The 17,339-nt window shown below is 45.4% G+C and overlaps 1 protein-coding gene across 3 annotated transcripts in view; it reads left to right on the forward strand.

Annotated features, from left to right (window-relative positions):
* The window catches only part of DPYSL2 (dihydropyrimidinase like 2), a 118,296-nt gene extending 108,998 nt beyond the window's left edge, over positions 1 to 9,298 (forward strand). For all 3 annotated transcript variants that reach the window (XM_061425888.1, XM_061425889.1, XM_061425890.1), the window contains 3 exons: positions 2,730 to 2,909; positions 4,034 to 4,199; positions 6,553 to 9,298. In XM_061425888.1, the coding sequence (XP_061281872.1) occupies positions 2,730 to 2,909; positions 4,034 to 4,199; positions 6,553 to 6,644 (438 nt within the window). In that variant the 3' untranslated portion in view covers positions 6,645 to 9,298. The remainder of the gene's footprint in view (positions 1 to 2,729; positions 2,910 to 4,033; positions 4,200 to 6,552) is intronic.
* Positions 9,299 to 17,339: the final 8,041 nt, after the last annotated feature.

The following is a 17,339-nucleotide window of genomic DNA, read 5'->3' on the forward strand; positions in this document are numbered from 1 at the left end:
GAATACTGGAGTGGGCAGCCATTCCCTTCTCCAGGGGACCTTTCTGACCCACGGATTGAACCTGGGTCTCCAGCATTACAGGCAAATTTTTACCAACTGAGCCACCAGGGAAGCCGTTGACAGAGTATAGGCTCTGAACACCCCAAGTTGTGACTGACCATTGAACTTGTTAATTTTAAATCACGTAGAGCCATAGGACTTGTTCTTCCACATTTTTTAAAAATGGGAGGTGACCCATAGATCTCCTTGGTGGTGAGATCCATCTCAACCATTTTTAAAGTCTTTATTGAATGTTACAATATCATTTCTGTTTCATGTTTTGTTTTTTGGCCACGAGGCATATGGGATCTTAGCTTTCCAATCCAGGGATTGAACCCTCACCCCCGCTGCATTGGAAGGCAAAGTCCCAACCGCTGGACCACCAGTGAAGTCCCCTGATATCAGTCATTGTTAGGCAACTAAACTCAACATATGCATCTCAGGATGTCTTTGCCGCTTGCAGTCTTGTTGGGAAAGTGCAATAAAGAACCAGACGGTGAAGGAGGGGTTTTCTAAATGCCCACATAATGCTGAGCAGTGGGATAGATGCTTTTGTTTCTTTTATTTCTTGTGATCCTAGCATCATTCCTGTAAAGTGGGCTGTGTCCCCTTAGAGATGAGGCAGCTGAGTCTCAGAGAGGTGTGAGGGATTTGTCCAAAGTCCTACAGCTGGCAAATGGCAGACCTGGGATGTGGACCCCGGGGCTGATGGCACCATGGCCAGGGTTGTCTCTGTGACTACAGGAGGGCATGAGAGGAGCTTGTCAGAGTGTAGACAGTTAACGGGGTGGGGGCGGGACATGAAAGAGCTGGGACTTGATTCAGCCCTTCAAGGATAACCCTCTGGAAAGTCCTTTCAGAGCAGACAGAATTCTTTCCCATATGATGCTTCTCTACATGAACCTTGCGAAGGAGGCAGGTGAAGAGACTGAAGGTCTGAGGCAAGATTAAAGCTTGGAGTTGTATAACTCCTAGATTTCAAACAGATTTAAGGTGCCACCAATTTTAAGATACTCTGTTTAGGTACTGCTATGAAAGAAAACATGTCCAGAAGGAGGAGTCTAATAGGATACTGCTCTAAAATTAAATGCTATGTTGCCAAGGGCCAGCTTGTACTGAGCACGGGATACATGAGAGCTGGATCTGCCCGGTACAGAAGGGATGGCAAAGAATCTTTCCTTTCTTGATACTGGCTTTTGGTTCAGAGAGGGCAAAACTGGCTTCTTGGAGAATCTGAACTGAAAGCTGGGGCTTATGCAAGCTGTGTCGAGCAGTGGTCCAGAAAAAAGCCGAGGGTGAGATTTTCCTGTTACATTTTACAGGTTTGGGAACCCCCCAGGCCAGTGGGAAAAGCTGACTCCAATCCCCTGGAAGGGCTCAGCTTCGCCTAGGCTGACATTGACTGGGTAGCTCCATGTGCTGTGAGAGACAGGCTCATTTCAGGGACCAGTGTCTTAGAACCGATGAAGGGCTGGGGGGCACACACTGTGGTCCTGGGAATCCATGTGCAGAGTCGCCTTCCTTCCCCCAGGTGCCTCTTCCTCTTATTCCTCCAGGAGCTTTCACGTTACTCCTTTGAGTCTCAGAGCACGGCTGTTTTGTTGCTGTTTTCAGTCAACCCCACGGGTCCAGTGTGAGCTGATGAGCCAACCTGGGGCTTCTCCATGCTCACCAGCCCCTGCACTAAGCAGGGGATGTTGCCCTGAATGGCAGTGCATCAGCTCTATTCACAGACTAACTCTTCAGTGCTGTTAACCTGGTCCGAATCTCCCCAGAAGCCCAGCTGCTTGTTACAGATGGAAACTGTTGTTAGTTGCTCAGTCGTGTCCTACTCTTTGCAACCCCATAGATTGTAGCCTGCCAGGCTCCTCTGTCCATCGGATTTCCCAGGCAAGAGTACTCGAGTGGGTTGCCCTGGAGCTGCCTGTTAATTCTCCAGGTCCAGGCAGCTGTACCTGTGAGCAGGACAGGCGTCTGGAATCTGGAGAAGGAGCAGTGGGTGAGCTGAGGCTGTGGGGTAGGGCTGTGACACGTGAAACTTTTACTGTTATCGCAGCAACGAACTCACTCAGACAGAGACCCCAGATATTTTTCAAGAGGGCACACATGTACATCTCCCTTTCACCATGAAAGGCTTGGAACCAAAAGGATGGCTGCATTGTTGGGAAATTAAACCTCAAGCATTTTATCGATGGCATGTCTCTGGAGTTACCACAGTCCTTTCATTTAGCAACTTCAGTTTAACCACATCGCTAACTGATTGGAAAACCAAGTGAACCAGTGGGAAAACCGACTCGTGGATGGCTCATTTCAAGATTAAATTTAGAACTTGGTCAGAGAAGGCTTCTTGGGGTTTTAACCTGATTGGAGCCTGAGTTAGTGAGAGCAAAGTCACCGCTTATATGAGGAATCATTTTCTTATATTCGTGTGGCATTTACAAACCCCTCTGCTTTTCTATATAAATTTTCTCTTCCGTGACTTTTGCCCCTCAAAAATGTGTGTGCTGAAACTCAGACAGAATTTAGATCTAGTGATGAAGTCCTGGTGAGTGGTCAGTCAGGAGAGGGACCCCATCTCTGGGCTTTTCTTTCTTCCGAGTGATGGCTGAGCAGTGGGTACTGCCAGATTGATGAGATTTTGCCAGGATGGAGGGCGAATTCTGACGTTTACTATGTTCCCTCCCTTTTAGTCTCTTGAGTACAACATCTTCGAAGGCATGGAGTGCCGAGGCTCCCCACTGGTGGTCATCAGCCAGGGGAAGATTGTCCTGGAGGATGGTACCCTTCATGTCACCGAAGGCTCTGGGCGCTACATCCCCCGGAAGCCCTTCCCTGACTTCGTTTACAAGCGTATCAAGGCAAGGAGCAGGGTGAGTACCTCTGATCTTAAGAGGGGTTTCTCTCGTGGATAAAGTTCAATTCCATTAACACGGAGCACTCTGAGTCAAACTAATGAGGTGAGTATGGAAGATTTAGGGAGAAAGGAAACATGGTCTTTTTATTCCTGGAATTCAAAATGCCAGTGGAGGAGTCAGGCATGTCTGCAGCCAGCCAGAGTGATGTGAGACTGCAGCGTGTGCTGTGATGAGGCTCAGAGGAGGGAACTACTGCTGCAGTTATAAGAGAAAGTGACATGGGGAGAGGGCATTTTGTGTTGGGTCTTGAAGGTTAAGTAGAAGTTGAATAAGTCAAAGAAGGGAAACAAGGGAATTAGGTAGAGACAAAGTTATGAGCATAGAAAATGTAGAGTGTATTTAGGACGTGGTGAATACTCTCTAGCACTGGTGCTTGAGGACCGTGAGGCAGGGAATGGAATTAAATTAATTAAATGGAATTAATTCCAACAGGGAACTGTTGGAATTAAAGTAAGATTGGAAGCTCTGGGGCCAGATGTTGAACATGTGACCAGACCCTCTTCACAACATGTTTGGGAATTCCTATGAAGTTTAGGCTCAAGTGCCTTGGGAGAAAATGGGAAGACCTGTTCATCAGTTTTTTAAAAAAAATATTTATGTATTTATTTGGCTTCATTTGGTCTTAGTTGTGGGATCTAGTTCCCTGTGTGTGTGTGTGTTAAATTGCTCAGTCGTGTCCGACTCTTTGCAACCACATGAACTGTAGCCTGCCAGGGTACATGGAATTGTCCAGGCAAGAATACTGGAGTGGGCAGCCCTTCCTTTCTCCAGGGGATCTTCCCGACCCAGAGACTGAACCCGTGTCTCCTGCATTGTAGGCAGATTCTTTACCAACCGAGCCACCTGGGAAGCCACTCATCAGTTTTTATGGGACGCATGTTAAGGAAGCTTTGCACTGGAGCTGGGGTGCTGGCTGCGTGCTGATATCTGTCCCTGCCACACTCCTCCATAGAGAGCCCTCCACCCTCAAATCCCGCAGGGCCATCCTGGCACCTGTTACTTCCCCATCAGGCAGGTAGTTGCCGGGTAGGTATCCTCTGTGAATGTGGCCTGTGTTGAGGGGTTCTTTTGTTTTGCAGCTGGCGGAGCTGAGAGGGGTTCCCCGTGGTCTGTACGACGGACCTGTGTGCGAGGTGTCCGTGACACCCAAGACGGTCACTCCGGCCTCCTCGGCTAAGACGTCTCCGGCCAAGCAGCAGGCCCCACCTGTCCGGAACCTGCACCAGTCTGGATTCAGCTTGTCCGGTATGGCTATGGCTGGGTCAGAGCCTGCTTCTGCAGGGCCTTGCTCCATGTTGCTGGTGGGGCGGGCACCACTCTTGTAGAAGAAGAAGTGGAAATGAATGATAGACCCATTCTCCCAAAGATGTAATTCACTAGAGATGTAATTCACAGCAGATGGTGGGTTGGCTTTCAGAATCTTGACATGAGTCTATATCACATATAATGTTCTGATGGCTACACTATATCCAGGACAGTGTTTTTCTTGTTTTGTCACTAAGTCATGTCCCACTCTTTGTGACACCGTGGACTGTAATCCACCAGGCTCCTCTGTCCGTGGGGTTTTTTAAGCAAGAATACCGAAATGGGTTATCATTTCCTTCTCTGGGGGATCTTCCCGACCCAGGGATCGAACCCATGTCTCTTGCATTGTCAAGCGGGTTCTTTACCACTGAGCAGGATATCAGAGGACATTTTTTTCAATGTATTATGTCCATCGTGAAAAAGGATATTGTGGTGTTTTAAGACTCTCCTCTCCCTCACAAATGCAGTAAATTGGAGTGGTTCAGCTTGTGGAGTCTAGAGTTTAAACGGCTTAACTTCACAGCCCAGATGCAAGCTGTGCTTTGGTCCTCTCATGCGTAGAATGGGTATAACGGTAGTAATTATCTCTTGGGGTTGTTGTGAAGATTAGGTGATTTAATATACATATAAAATGCTTAGACTCGAGTCCTTTGATAATTATTAGCTATTAATCTGGATAAAATATGTGATGTCAGGAAAGGTGAGAGGAAAAGAGTCCAGATTTAGAGCTTCCCTTCTTGAACTTCTTTCCAATCCTTCATTTGGCCAGTGATTAGAAATCTTCTATTTTTCTAGCTCCATGAGTCACAGATATGTACCCGGATCTCTATGATGGGTTAAGGAAACAGTGAATCAGAAACATATTTTTTTTTTGTCAGATATACTGGGTTTTAGAAAGGTGCCATATAGACGTTACCCATTTGCAAAGAATTTAAAAATCATGAGCATTAGTTTTTCCATAAAGTAATCCATGTTCCTCATGTTACATGATCCTATCTGTGCTGTCTTTTACCAGGCCATTCAAACATAAAGACCAGGTGGGGTGGGGAAAGAGGTGGGAGGGAGGCTCAAGAGGAAGGGGACATGAGTGTACCTATGGCTGATTCGTGTTGATGTTTGGCAGAAACCAGTACAATACTGTAGAGCAATTATCCTTCAATGGAACATAAATAAATTTAATTATTACAAAAACAAACAAAAAAATTCCCAAAATATAAAGACCATCATGACTCCTTTTTCTGAAAATATATATTGAAGTATAGTCAATTTACAAGTTTCTGTTTAATTTCTGTGGTACAGTAAGATGACTCAGTTAGACATATACACATTCTTTTATGTATTCTTTTCCATTATGACTTATCATAGGCTATTGAATGTATTCCCTGTGCTGTATGTATGAAACTTAAACAGACTCACAGACGTAGAGGACAGACTGGCAGTTGCCAAGCAGGAGGGAAGGACTGGGAGTGTGGGATTAGCAGATGTAAAGCATTACGCATAGGATGGATAAGCAACAAGGTCCTACTGCGTAGCACAGCACGCTATATTAACTATATATTAACTGTATGTTAACTATATTCTATATTAAGTATGATGAGTCCTATCTTTGACTACACAGAAGATGAATAGTGTTAGGGGGACAGGGTGTATCTTTGGAAAAGCCACACTTAATTGACCTACTGAGCATAGGGACAGGATGTAGTCTGAGTCGCTCAAAAGCCTGAAATGTGTTGTTTATATATTGTTTTACCTTTTAGGCAATGGATCCAACTAGCTTCTACAAGGACAACTTTATACCATCTGTGATTCTTAGGCCACTTGAGGCCCATCCTTTTTTTGTGGCTTATCCCTTTGGTGAAGTTTTAGAAGGACAATGAATGGGCCTGACAGGTTTTCTCCTAAGCTATGTTGTTTCGTTACAAAACAGAAAAGAGAGTCACAGATGTGGAAAACAAGCTTATGGTTACCAAGGGGGAAAGGTGGGGTGGGATAAGTTGTAAAATTGGGATTAACATATACACAATACTGTATATAAATTAGATGACTAATAAGGACCTACTGTATAGCACAGGGAACGCTACTCAATACTCTGTAGTGACTTAATAGGAAAAGAATCTTAAAAAGAATGGATATATGTATATATGTTAACTGAATCACTGTGCTGTACACTTGAAACACAGCATTGTAAATCAACTCTATTTCAACAAAAATTAATTTTTTAAAAAAAGCTATGTTATTTCGGTTTAAAGCAGGGGTCTGGGTAACTGTCTCTGACCCTCTCTCTCCTCTCCAGGTGCCCAGATTGATGACAACATCCCTCGCCGCACCACCCAGCGCATCGTGGCGCCCCCTGGTGGCCGTGCTAACATCACCAGCCTGGGCTAGAGTTCAGGGCTGCCGTCAGCGGGGGATGGGACACCTGAGGACTTTCTGAGACTTTCTTCCTTCCTTCTTTCCTTCCTTTTTTTTTTTTTTTTTAGGAGCCTGTGATAGTTACTGTGGGGCAGCCAGTTCCTGGGGTTCCCTCTCGAGCCCCCACACTCCGTCCCTCACCCGGAGTCACCTATTTTGCTCACCCACCTCCCCACACATCTAGGAATATCACACCCTTGAGTCCACCAAGCCTGTACACAGAACCGCACCCAACGCTCAGACATGCGAAACAAAGCAAACCACAGTGAGGGTGTTTCTCATCTCCAACCCGTGTTGTATTTGTCATCATCTTCCTGGTCATCGGGGGAGGGGAAGATAAAGTGAATTGCCCAGAGCTGCCGTTTTTCTTTTTAAAATTTTAGCAGAGTTTTCTTTCTGGGGCTTAGGGTGGGGGTGGGCAGGGGAGGGGGGAGATTTTTTTTTTTTAATACAAAATTGGAAAGCCTAATTCATTATTACTACAAGGGGTTTGAACTGGACATCCTAATGATGCAATTGTGTAACCATCAAGCTGATTCAGGGTGGTGGGCAGACTCACCATGTCCCTCCTAAGAGGCTGCACAGCATCCACACCGCCATTCCATCGTCTTCTGGGTCAACTGTTAATAAAGGAAAGGTTTTCTTTCTGGCCTGGATTTTTGCTGCAGATGAAATCTTTTGAGGATTCCCGTTTCCTCTCTTTACCTCTCTTTTGCTCGCACTCTCTCCCTCTCGCTTTGTCATTCATGGATACGTTCACATGTCTGCTCTTTCTTTGTGTTTCCTCCAGCGCTTGTCTCTGACATGCTCTTTTTGTTTTTGTTTTCCTCCCATGATCTTTGCCAATGACCAGGTCTGCCATTGTACTGTGGTCCTAAGAACCTGCCTGGAAAGATGTGAGCTTTGTCACTGCAACCATTGTAAGATGCTGTCCTAGTCTGTATAAGACCAGTGCTACCCACTCACATCCCCAGGATGTGCCTTTGAGTTTGAGACGCTCCCCATATGCAGGGAAGGGCCGAGTTACCTACGCTGTCACACGCGGGCCCAGAATAGACCTCAAACGGTGCCGAGATGTTGAAGAAGTCTGAGACTCTAGGACCTGTGAGATTTTCCCCTGTGCAGTGTTAACTGGGCTAAAGACACAATCAGATCTGTCAGTCGAGCCCCCGTAACTCGTGAACTAACCAGTCTCCAGCCAGCCACCAGCTAAGAGGTGCTGAGCTGATGGAGGCTGGCCCTAAGGGCTGCTGTTTCCCATCTAAGTATCTTTGGGGGCACCAGAGTTCACTGGGCTTCTCACTTTGGAGAAAAAAAAATTTTTTTCTTGTCCAGTTATTTAGAAAGATACCATGCAATATACGGAGGTCTCCTAAACTCTAGAAAGTCCATGGGAAGTTTGGCTTAAAGACCATTTTAGGAAACTTACTTGGTGGTCCAGTTTTGGGGACTTTGCCTTTCAACGTGGGTGGTGTGGGTTCGATCCCTGGTCAAGGAGCTGGAATCCCACATGCCTCGGGGCCATAGAAGCAAAACATAAACAGAGGCAATATTGTGGCAAATTCAATGAAGAGTTTAAAAAAAAAAAAAAAGACCATTTTAATTTGCAAGAGGGAAAATCTGTTTTGTGAGTCAGAGTTGTGGTGGGGAAAAAAGCTTGTAAATTTGATGTGTGGCCTCTTAAAGACCACAGGCGACCTTGTGTCCACACCCTACCCTCTCCTGGTCTCAGACACCCTTTCCACTAGCTGCCTTGTGCCTGTTCCTGTCTTTGTTGAGCTGTGTTGCATCTTCTTCCAAACGTGTTTACAGGTCCTCCTAAGCCATGTTACGTTTGCAGGCTTTTATAAAACCAAATCTGCTTTCATAAAGCGTAACATCAAAAAATAGCTAATCCCATCACGACACTTGTCTCTCCACACATGTTTTGCCTTTGGGGTTATGGTTGGGGTTTATTTCTTTTTGTTGGTGTTGTTGTTTATTTGTTATTTTAAAAGGAAATTGCACTTTTAAAGAATCATTGGTTAACTTAATATATTTGCTTTTTTATTTTTTTCTCACCTGCACTGCGAGGGAAATTGAACCAGTCAGGAAAAAAAAAAAGAAAGATTTTTGTTTCAATTCTAAGAAACACTTGCAGCTCTCTTCTCTTCACTTGAGTCTTCCTGTTTTTCCATGATGCTCATCTTGGTTCTTTCGATTGTTTCCTTGAGACAACTTAAAACCTGAAGATTTCTGCAGGCTGTGTAAGCATGTTTTCCTGTTGGCTTGCTTTGTGTGTCTGTTAAATGAATGTCATGTGTAAATGCTAAAATAAATCGACAGTGTCTCAGAACTGAGTAACTGCAGTGACTTGATGCTCTCAACCATGTAGGATTTAATCATAGATGGTTTTTAATCCTTGGAATTGTGATTGTGACCCACGAGTGGAGGAACTCACTTTCAGTGCTAAAGCTCATTACATGTGTAGCCAGAAGAGTACCTTTTTTTTTTGTTAACCACTGTCTCAATGGCAAAATAATTATGGTAAAAAAAACCAACAAAACAAGTCTCGTGTTTATTATTCCTTAAGAACTCTGTGTTATATTACCATGGAACGCCTAATAAAGCAAAATGTGGTTGTTTCAGGGTGTGTCTTGTGTTGAGATGTTCAAGGAGGCAGGCTGCTTGACCCGGGCCTCCTTTAAAACTTCCCTCCCTGGAACTTTCTGGATGTCTTCAGCCTTGTTTTGATGACTGTGCTAATTCAGGAGTTTTCACTGCGTGTTTCTGGTAATCTTGTCCAGGCCACTGAGGTTTAATTCTGAAAAGAGCCCTGAGTCTCAGAAATTCATGGACTCCACCCTAAGACAGGCCAAGGGAGCCTCCCGGATCTAGCTGCAAGCATAAGTTGGGAAGTGGAAATTGGTGGGACCACATGGGTTAGTGTGGTGACCCCCTTGGGCTCTCTGCATCCGTAGAGCTTGTTCACCCTTGAAAATCCTTAAGCCACAAAGGGTATAGAACATAAGAGACTGAGATAATGTGGGCCTGCATTAAAAGCTCAGTCAAGGAGCTCATAGGAGGGACTTCTTGGCAGTCCAGTGGTTAAGACACTGCTCTCACTGGGGAGGGCCTGGATTCATGTTCGGGGAACTAAGATTCCACAAGGCAGGGATGTGAAACAGGCATTCCTTTATCCCTGGCAGGCAGTGCTAAGAATACACATCTGGAGGGGATGGTGAGCCATTCCCACTCCACACATCTGGAGGGGATGGTGAGCCATTCCCACTCCCACTTACCGGATGCTTAGTCCTCACAGTTACCTTATTAACTAGCACCGGTATTACTGATTCATTGGTTTGCAAAACACTGAAGCGGGTATGTGAGTGGGGCTCCCCAGTGCCCATTGTATGGTTGATGAACTCCTTTTCTCTTCTATCCAGCCCTGTCCAAACAGGATAGGAGGTGATTTACAAAAATACGCACACTCTGCCAAGCTTGTATAAACAGGTTGTTTGAGTAAAGGGAAATTAAGAGCAGGAAACATTAGATAAGGTCTGAGTTTGGTTGGTACAGCACAATGCCATGAGCTTGTAAATTTGTGAGGGAATGCTGAATGTTCTAGCAACAAATAGAAAAAAGAAACATGGCCAGAAGACCATATAACATAGTGACCCAAAGAGAAATAAGTCCTTCCAAAGGAATACAGATTCCTGGTGCTCAGCCCCAAGGGCAAGTCCTAGGTCCAAGAACCTCGATGTTGCGTGTCTGGGCTGGCTGTCATCCTGCCATCAATGCTGGCTGATGGCAGAGCACCAAGATCTAGGGAAACTGAACCGGTCCTGGAGAGAAGGGCAATGTTCACCTGACATGTATGGAACCCCAGGCCCGCAGCCCACCCTCCCTCTAACCCCACCTTGGCTCCACCCCACGTAAAGTGCTCAGGCCTGCTTGCCCACGTGTTCAAGTTCCACCCAGGGAATTGAAAAGTGTTGGCCAGAGAGTGGGTCCTTAAAAGAGGGGCATCCCATGGGTGCCATGTGGCTGAACAACGGGACCAGGTGCATAACTTTGGTGGTGTCATTTAATCCAAAGACAGATGTTAGAGCATCTAGAAAAAGCACATGGAATGCATGTCCTTTGGGAAATGTTTTTGTGTTGAGTTGATATGAGTTGAAGGTTATATTGTCTGATAAGGTTCTGTAGTACCCATGTCCTGTAAGAAAAGGCAGATCCCCCAAACTGTTGTAAATCCAGTATTGAACAAACAAACAAATGAGACGGAAATGGCCTGATCTCCTTGAGTGATGACGTTAAGCTTCATCTCAGGATGTGGGGACACCAGGGACCCTGGATAGCACCCAAGGATGGATGCCCCAGGGAAGAAGGGGGCAGGATGGGAGAATTGCCTGTCTGGCTGTTCACAGGTCTCTAGGGTCCATCCCTCCTCAGGGGAGATCGGATGAGTGGTGGACTTCACCCTGACCTTACCTTGTTCCAGTCCCTCAGTTGTGTCCGACTCTTTGTGGCCCCATGGACTGCAGCACGCCAGGCTTCCCTGTCCTTCATTATCTCCCAGAGTTTGCTCAGACTCCTGTCCATCAATTCAGTGATGCCATCCAGCTGTCTCATCCTCTGTCATTTCTTTCTCCTCTTGCCTTCAATCTTTCCCAGCATCAGCGTCTTCTCCAATGAGTTGGGTCTTCACATCAGGAGGCCAAAGTATTGGAGCTTCAGCTTCAGCATCAGTCTTTTCAGTGAACATTCAGGATTGATTTCCTTTAGGATTGACTGGTTGAGCTTGCATGTCTAATGGTTGTTCCTGTCACTCCAGAGGTTTGCTGTTTCCATCCCTCAGTGATTCAGGAGGCCTCTGGGGACCCAGTAAGCCTGGTAAATGAGCTCAGTTCACTGTGATGCAGTGCTCCATCAGCTGGAGACACACACCCTTTATCTTTTCCTGTACATTTAGGTGTGAGGTGAGAAAGCACGGAATGTAGTCAAAGACCACTTTGTCTCTCAAGAGAACAGGGAGGAGATGGGCTGGCCACCTGCTGGGATGCTCTGGGGAGGGGGCGGTCCTGCTTAAATGTAGGGAGACGGGCTCCCGGCTTTATATTCCATGCTCTCTTTTTAAAGTTTATTTATTTATTGGTTGTGCTGAGTCTTCGTTGCTGCATGCAGGCTTTCTCCTCTCGCAGCACACGGGCTCAGTTGCCCTGTGGCATGTGGAATCTTCCCAGACCAGGAAGATTCATGTCCCCTGCATTGGCAGGTGGATTGTTAACCACTGAACCACCAAGGACGTCCCCACTCTCTTTTTGAACACACTCTTTTTGATGTCATACACCTTCAGCCTCGTGGCTTGGTTGTCCTTCAGCTGTTAGCCCCCCCCAGCACCCTACTCTGGAGAAGACAATGGCACCCCACTCCAGTACTCTTGCCTGGAAAACCCCATGGATGGAGGAGCCTGGTAGGCTGCAGTCCATGGGGTCGCTAAGAGTCAGACACGACTGAGCAACTTCACTTTCACTTTTCACTTTCATGCGTTGGAGAAGGAAATGGCAACCCACTCCAATGTTCTTGCCTGGAGAATCCCAGGGATGGGGGAGCCTGGTGGGCTGCCGTCTATGGGGTCGCACAGAGTTGGACACGACTGAAGTGACTTAGCAGCAACAGCAGCAGCAGTACCCTGCTCGTGCTCCACGGTGGGTGTTTTAACTCTCCCACTAGTTCCCTCAATGTTTTATTAAAAAAATATTTATTTGTGTCTTAGTTGCAGCCTGTGGGATCTAGTTCTCTGACCAGGGATCGAACCCAAGCTCCCTGCAAAGTCTTAGCTACTGGGCCACCAGGGAAGTCCATCCCTCAACATCCTTGAGTGCATGTCCTCCAATTGTTCTGGTTGAACCAATCCCACCTCTGGATCTCCAGCTTCAGCAGCCTTGCCTGCCAGCAGCTCCCTATACTACTAACTTGATCCAGAGTAACAACTCTGAAGAACAGACACAACCCCATCAAGATGAAGGATTTCCTGCCTATTGCTTAGTTCTTTCCTGGCAATCCACACCATGTGACAGATCAAGAGAAATGCAAATTCATGACCCATTCCTAACTGCTTGGCTTCCCTCCTGGCTTGAGTTCTGGGAAACCTATGTGCTACTGTGCAACACAGGGCTGTTGACCTGAAACAGACTGCCCGATATTTCTCTAGCAAACAGATTTATTCGGGATCAATTGAGAATTATCATTCAGGGTTTGCAACTAACTTCATTCTTTTTTTGGTGGAAATCCACTGTCCCAGCACAATGTTAATTATGCTCATCTGGTATGAGAGGTGTCAGAGGCCAGAGGGTTATAACTTCCTAATGACCTGAGTGTCTGACTCTTTGTGACCCCATTAACTGTAGCTCACCAGGCTCCTCTGTCCATGGGATTCTCTAGGCAAGAGTACTGGAGTGGGTTGTCATTTCCTCTCCAGGGGCTCTTCCTGACTGAGGGATGGGACCCAGGTCTCCTGCGTTGCAGGCAGATCAAACATTAGCAGTACTCTTATTGGAGTATAGTTGCTTTACAATGGTGCATTAGTGTCTGCCGTACAACGAAGTGAATCAGCCACGTGTATACATATATCCCCTCCCTCCTGAGCCTCTCTTCACCCTTCGCTCCCCATCTCAGCCCTCTAGGTCATCACAGGGTCTGCAACCAGGGCAAGCCATGTGCAAGTTCCGGCAGGGCAAGGAAGGAGAACAATTCTTTTTTTTTTTTTAAGGAAAAGGAAATTGGGAGGCTCTAGTAAACAAAGAGTCCATGGCTTTCATTGGCTGAGCCTTTGCCAGGAAAGAAGTCTTTTTTTTCTTCCTGTTGGCTCTGTGATTATCTCAGGGCATGAGAGCTCCCCCTTCTGGTGGCTTAACTGTGTATAACTGAGGTTTCTGTTAATTTCACTTTCCTGCATTGGAGAAGGACATGGCAACCCACTCCAGTGTTCTTGCCTGGAGAATCCCAGGGACGGGTGAGCCTGGTGGGCTGCCGTCTATGGGATCACACAGAGTCTGACACGACTGAAGTGACTTAGCAGTAGCAGTATGGAAAGCTAGCTCACTGCACCTCATCTTCCTACATGTTGTCCTTCTGAACTTCTATCCTTGACCAAGCCTCCCACTCCCAAACTCTCTGTCTCTATATATGCTTCATGATCAACAAACTTACGTGATTCCATAAACTCCCATCTTCACTAAACATTGTCCCCTACATCTTTGCCTTAAAAGAAAACCTGATCCCCCTTTCTGCTCCTTTGCTTGTATCTCAGCTGCCATTATTACTCTCCTAGATAACTGTTTTGTTGCATCCGTTTTTCTTAGTTTTAACTTTTCTTGATGGCGGAATAGAGACAAACAACGGTGCAGGTTTTAGGTGTACATTTAACTGAGCTGTATGGGTGTCTAGACGGCTGTAATGTTCATAAAGGGTTACAGTAAACCCCTACACACGAACCTTCATGTTGCTGACTTTCAAAGATGCAAACGTGTGTTCCATCAACATCAGGCTGGAAGCTTGCCCTCTATTTCCTATTGCTGACGACCCTTCAGCTCTCCCGTCTCCCACCTCCTCTCCCTCCTCCAGTCAGTAACTCTTCTTTCCTGTTCACTCCATGCCAGCCCCTGTATGCCAGCTGTTGTACTGGACTACCGTACTTTTCAAGGAACTGTACTGTAAGATTAAAAATGTTCTCTTTATTTTTATGTTTTTTTTTGTGTGTGTAAAAAGTGTTGTAAACCCATACCAGTACAGTACTATATAGCCAATTGTGTTAGGTGGGTACCGAGGCTAACCTTGTTGGACTGGCAAATGAGTTGCACTAATGAACGAGCTCTCAGAATGGAACTCATAGGTATGTAATTATCTTTGGAATTATCACTGCTCTTCTTCATTCCCACTTCTCCATCTTCTCCACACCCTGCTCGGCCACTCTGCTTCCGCCCATTCGAGTGGGCATTCTCTATCACGTTTTTACTTAAAATGGTCCTTCACTCGATTGCCTTTAAATGCTTACCTCCACTTTAATAAGTGCCCTATCTGCTCTTGCTGTTCTCTTTCCCTCCTGGATGGCAGGCCTATGACAAGATGATAATCTCGGCTGACAAAATATTGGTTGAGGAATTTGGAAGGAAGCCTATTTAAAACTTAGCTCTGGCTGGTTGCACAGATTTTTCAATAGACGGCAGCAGTGCATGAGCTGTGCAAATACGAGTTCCCCCACCCTTGAAACAGCTCGCACAGAGAATGGAATACAACACTGATTCAGTGAATAATCCTTTTCTAAACAAGCACTCCGCCAGCGCCCCAGTGCATGGGTTGCATTCTGTCCATGAAAGATCAATGGATGACTCCGAGTTAGCAGAGTTTTACGTGTTAAAGCAGAGTGGGTGTGTAGATTGTTTTGTCACTAAAGCAGTTCACTGCCGGCTTCCCAGGTGGCTCAGTGGTAAAGAATTTGTCTGCCAGTGCAGGAGACTCAGGAGACAAAGATTCCATCCCTGGGTTGCCCCCATGTTAGCTGAGAACATTTTGACCTAAAAATTTAGGACAACATTAGAGTGGAGTCAGTAACACTATTATTTTGCTTTCTGTATTATGGGGGAAGACCATTACTACAACATTTTCCAAAGTGACTTCCTATAAAATGCTAGTCTGGAGAGATGCTCTGTCAACACAGTGTCCTACAGGGTCGAAGGGCTATGGAACATGTGGACAGTTACAACACACATAAACACATAAGAGCCTGTTTTATTTGGTTAGTCATTTGACACTGTACCATTTCTACACTTATTTACTCATACAATCCCTCAGGGCTAAAATTATTTAGAACACATTTTAAGCGTACCAAATATGGCTGTTGTTCACACAGATATTCTGTTCACACAGATATTCTTTATCACGTTAGGAACGTATTTTTTAAATCCTATTTTAGAAAGTATTCTCTTTTTTTTGTAAAGAACGGTTGCCAGACTGTAAGAAATTCTATTGGCATGATTATGTGATTTTTCCTTTTTGATCTATGATCCAATTAATTCAGGCATATTATTATTACTATTATTATTATTTTTACCAGAGGGCTGGTATCAATTTGTAAGAATTTTATTGAAACTTTTGGGATAAATTTTTGTAATTGAAATTGGTTTATTTTTTATGCACATGCAGAGTTAGGAAAACTAGGAATGTTCAGGCCTGCTCACTATTCTCTTTATTGTCTTTGTTCTCAGGAAAGGGAAAGGAAAAAAAAAAAAAAACTCATTCCTTTTTTTCTCCCTTTTCACTGCAACAATATCTAGTTCCCTGATCAGGGATTGAACTCAGGCCCCCTGCATTGGAACATGGAGTCTTAGCCACTGGACTGCCAGGGTCTTCCCAAGAAATCCTGACTTCTCAGCATGTTTCAAGATCAAAAATAAGCATTTATTTAGTGTTAGGCACTGTTCTAAGTACTTTGAATCTATTTATCCATTTAATTATTACAACATGGTATGAGATATTTTGGAGAGTAGCATACTGAAGCATAAAGACTTAAAATAACTTGCCTAAGCTATACAGGTAGAAAGCAGCTTTGCTGAGAATCAAACCCAAGCTGTCTGCCTTTCAATCCTGCACTCCTATCACTGGTTTGGTGGTTTAGTCGCTAAGTCATGTCCGACTCTTGAGATCTCATGGACTGTAGCCTGTCAGGCTCCTCTGTCCATGGGATTCTCCAGGCAAGAATACTGGAGTGGGTTGCCATTTCCTTCTCCAGGGGATCTTCCCAACCCAGGAATCGAATCCAGGTCTCCTGCATTGCAGGCAGATGATTTACCAACTGAGCTATGAGGGAAGCCCTCATTATACAGATAATGAGTTTTATAAATGTATATACCTATATATGTGTGCTAAGTCGTTTCACTCGTGTCCGACTCTGTGCAACACTGTGGATTATAAACCAGCTAGGCTCCTCTGTCCATGTGATTCTCCAGAGAAAAATTATCAATAACATTAAATAACATTTCCAGTTAATTTTGGAAAGCAAGAAAATATGCTTGACTCTATTAACGTTATCAAATGGGTTTAACACGGTTTAACACAATTTTTTTGGGTTTCCCAGGTGTCTCACTGCTAAAGAAATCAGGAGAAATGGGTTGCCTCGGTTGGGACAACCCTATGGAAAAGGAAATAGCAACCCACTCCAGTATTCTTGCCTAGGAAGTCCCATGGACAGAGGAACCTGGTGGGTTACAGTCCATGGGGTGGTAAAGGAGTCGGACACTGCTTAGCGGCTAAACACCACCACCACTACAATTTTTAGTAGTTTTACAGAGACCAAAGAGTCGGACACGACTGAGTGACTGAACTGAACTGAACTGGAGACCAAGAGGCAGCATTCTCTTTGTCCACCAGAGGGCGCTGCCAGCACAATGCCCGAGTTCAAGATTCTCTGTCTCGTGGTTTTAACACACTGGGTCCATGCCATCATCAGTAGCCAGCCTCACATAGTTGTCTATCTTTGACAAAGCACACACAAAGGAATTGTTACTTCCAAATGCTAAAACAGAAGGAGCTCTGCTCACTGTCGTGTCCTGTGGCTTTTCTCAAGGAGAGGAAACCACTGAGAAGGGCATAGGTCTCTGAGTCATGGTGATTCTTACGTCCTGTGAG

This window comes from Bos javanicus, chromosome 8, assembly GCF_032452875.1.
Source record: "Bos javanicus breed banteng chromosome 8, ARS-OSU_banteng_1.0, whole genome shotgun sequence".
In the NCBI taxonomy this organism is placed as follows: Eukaryota; Metazoa; Chordata; class Mammalia; order Artiodactyla; family Bovidae; genus Bos; species Bos javanicus.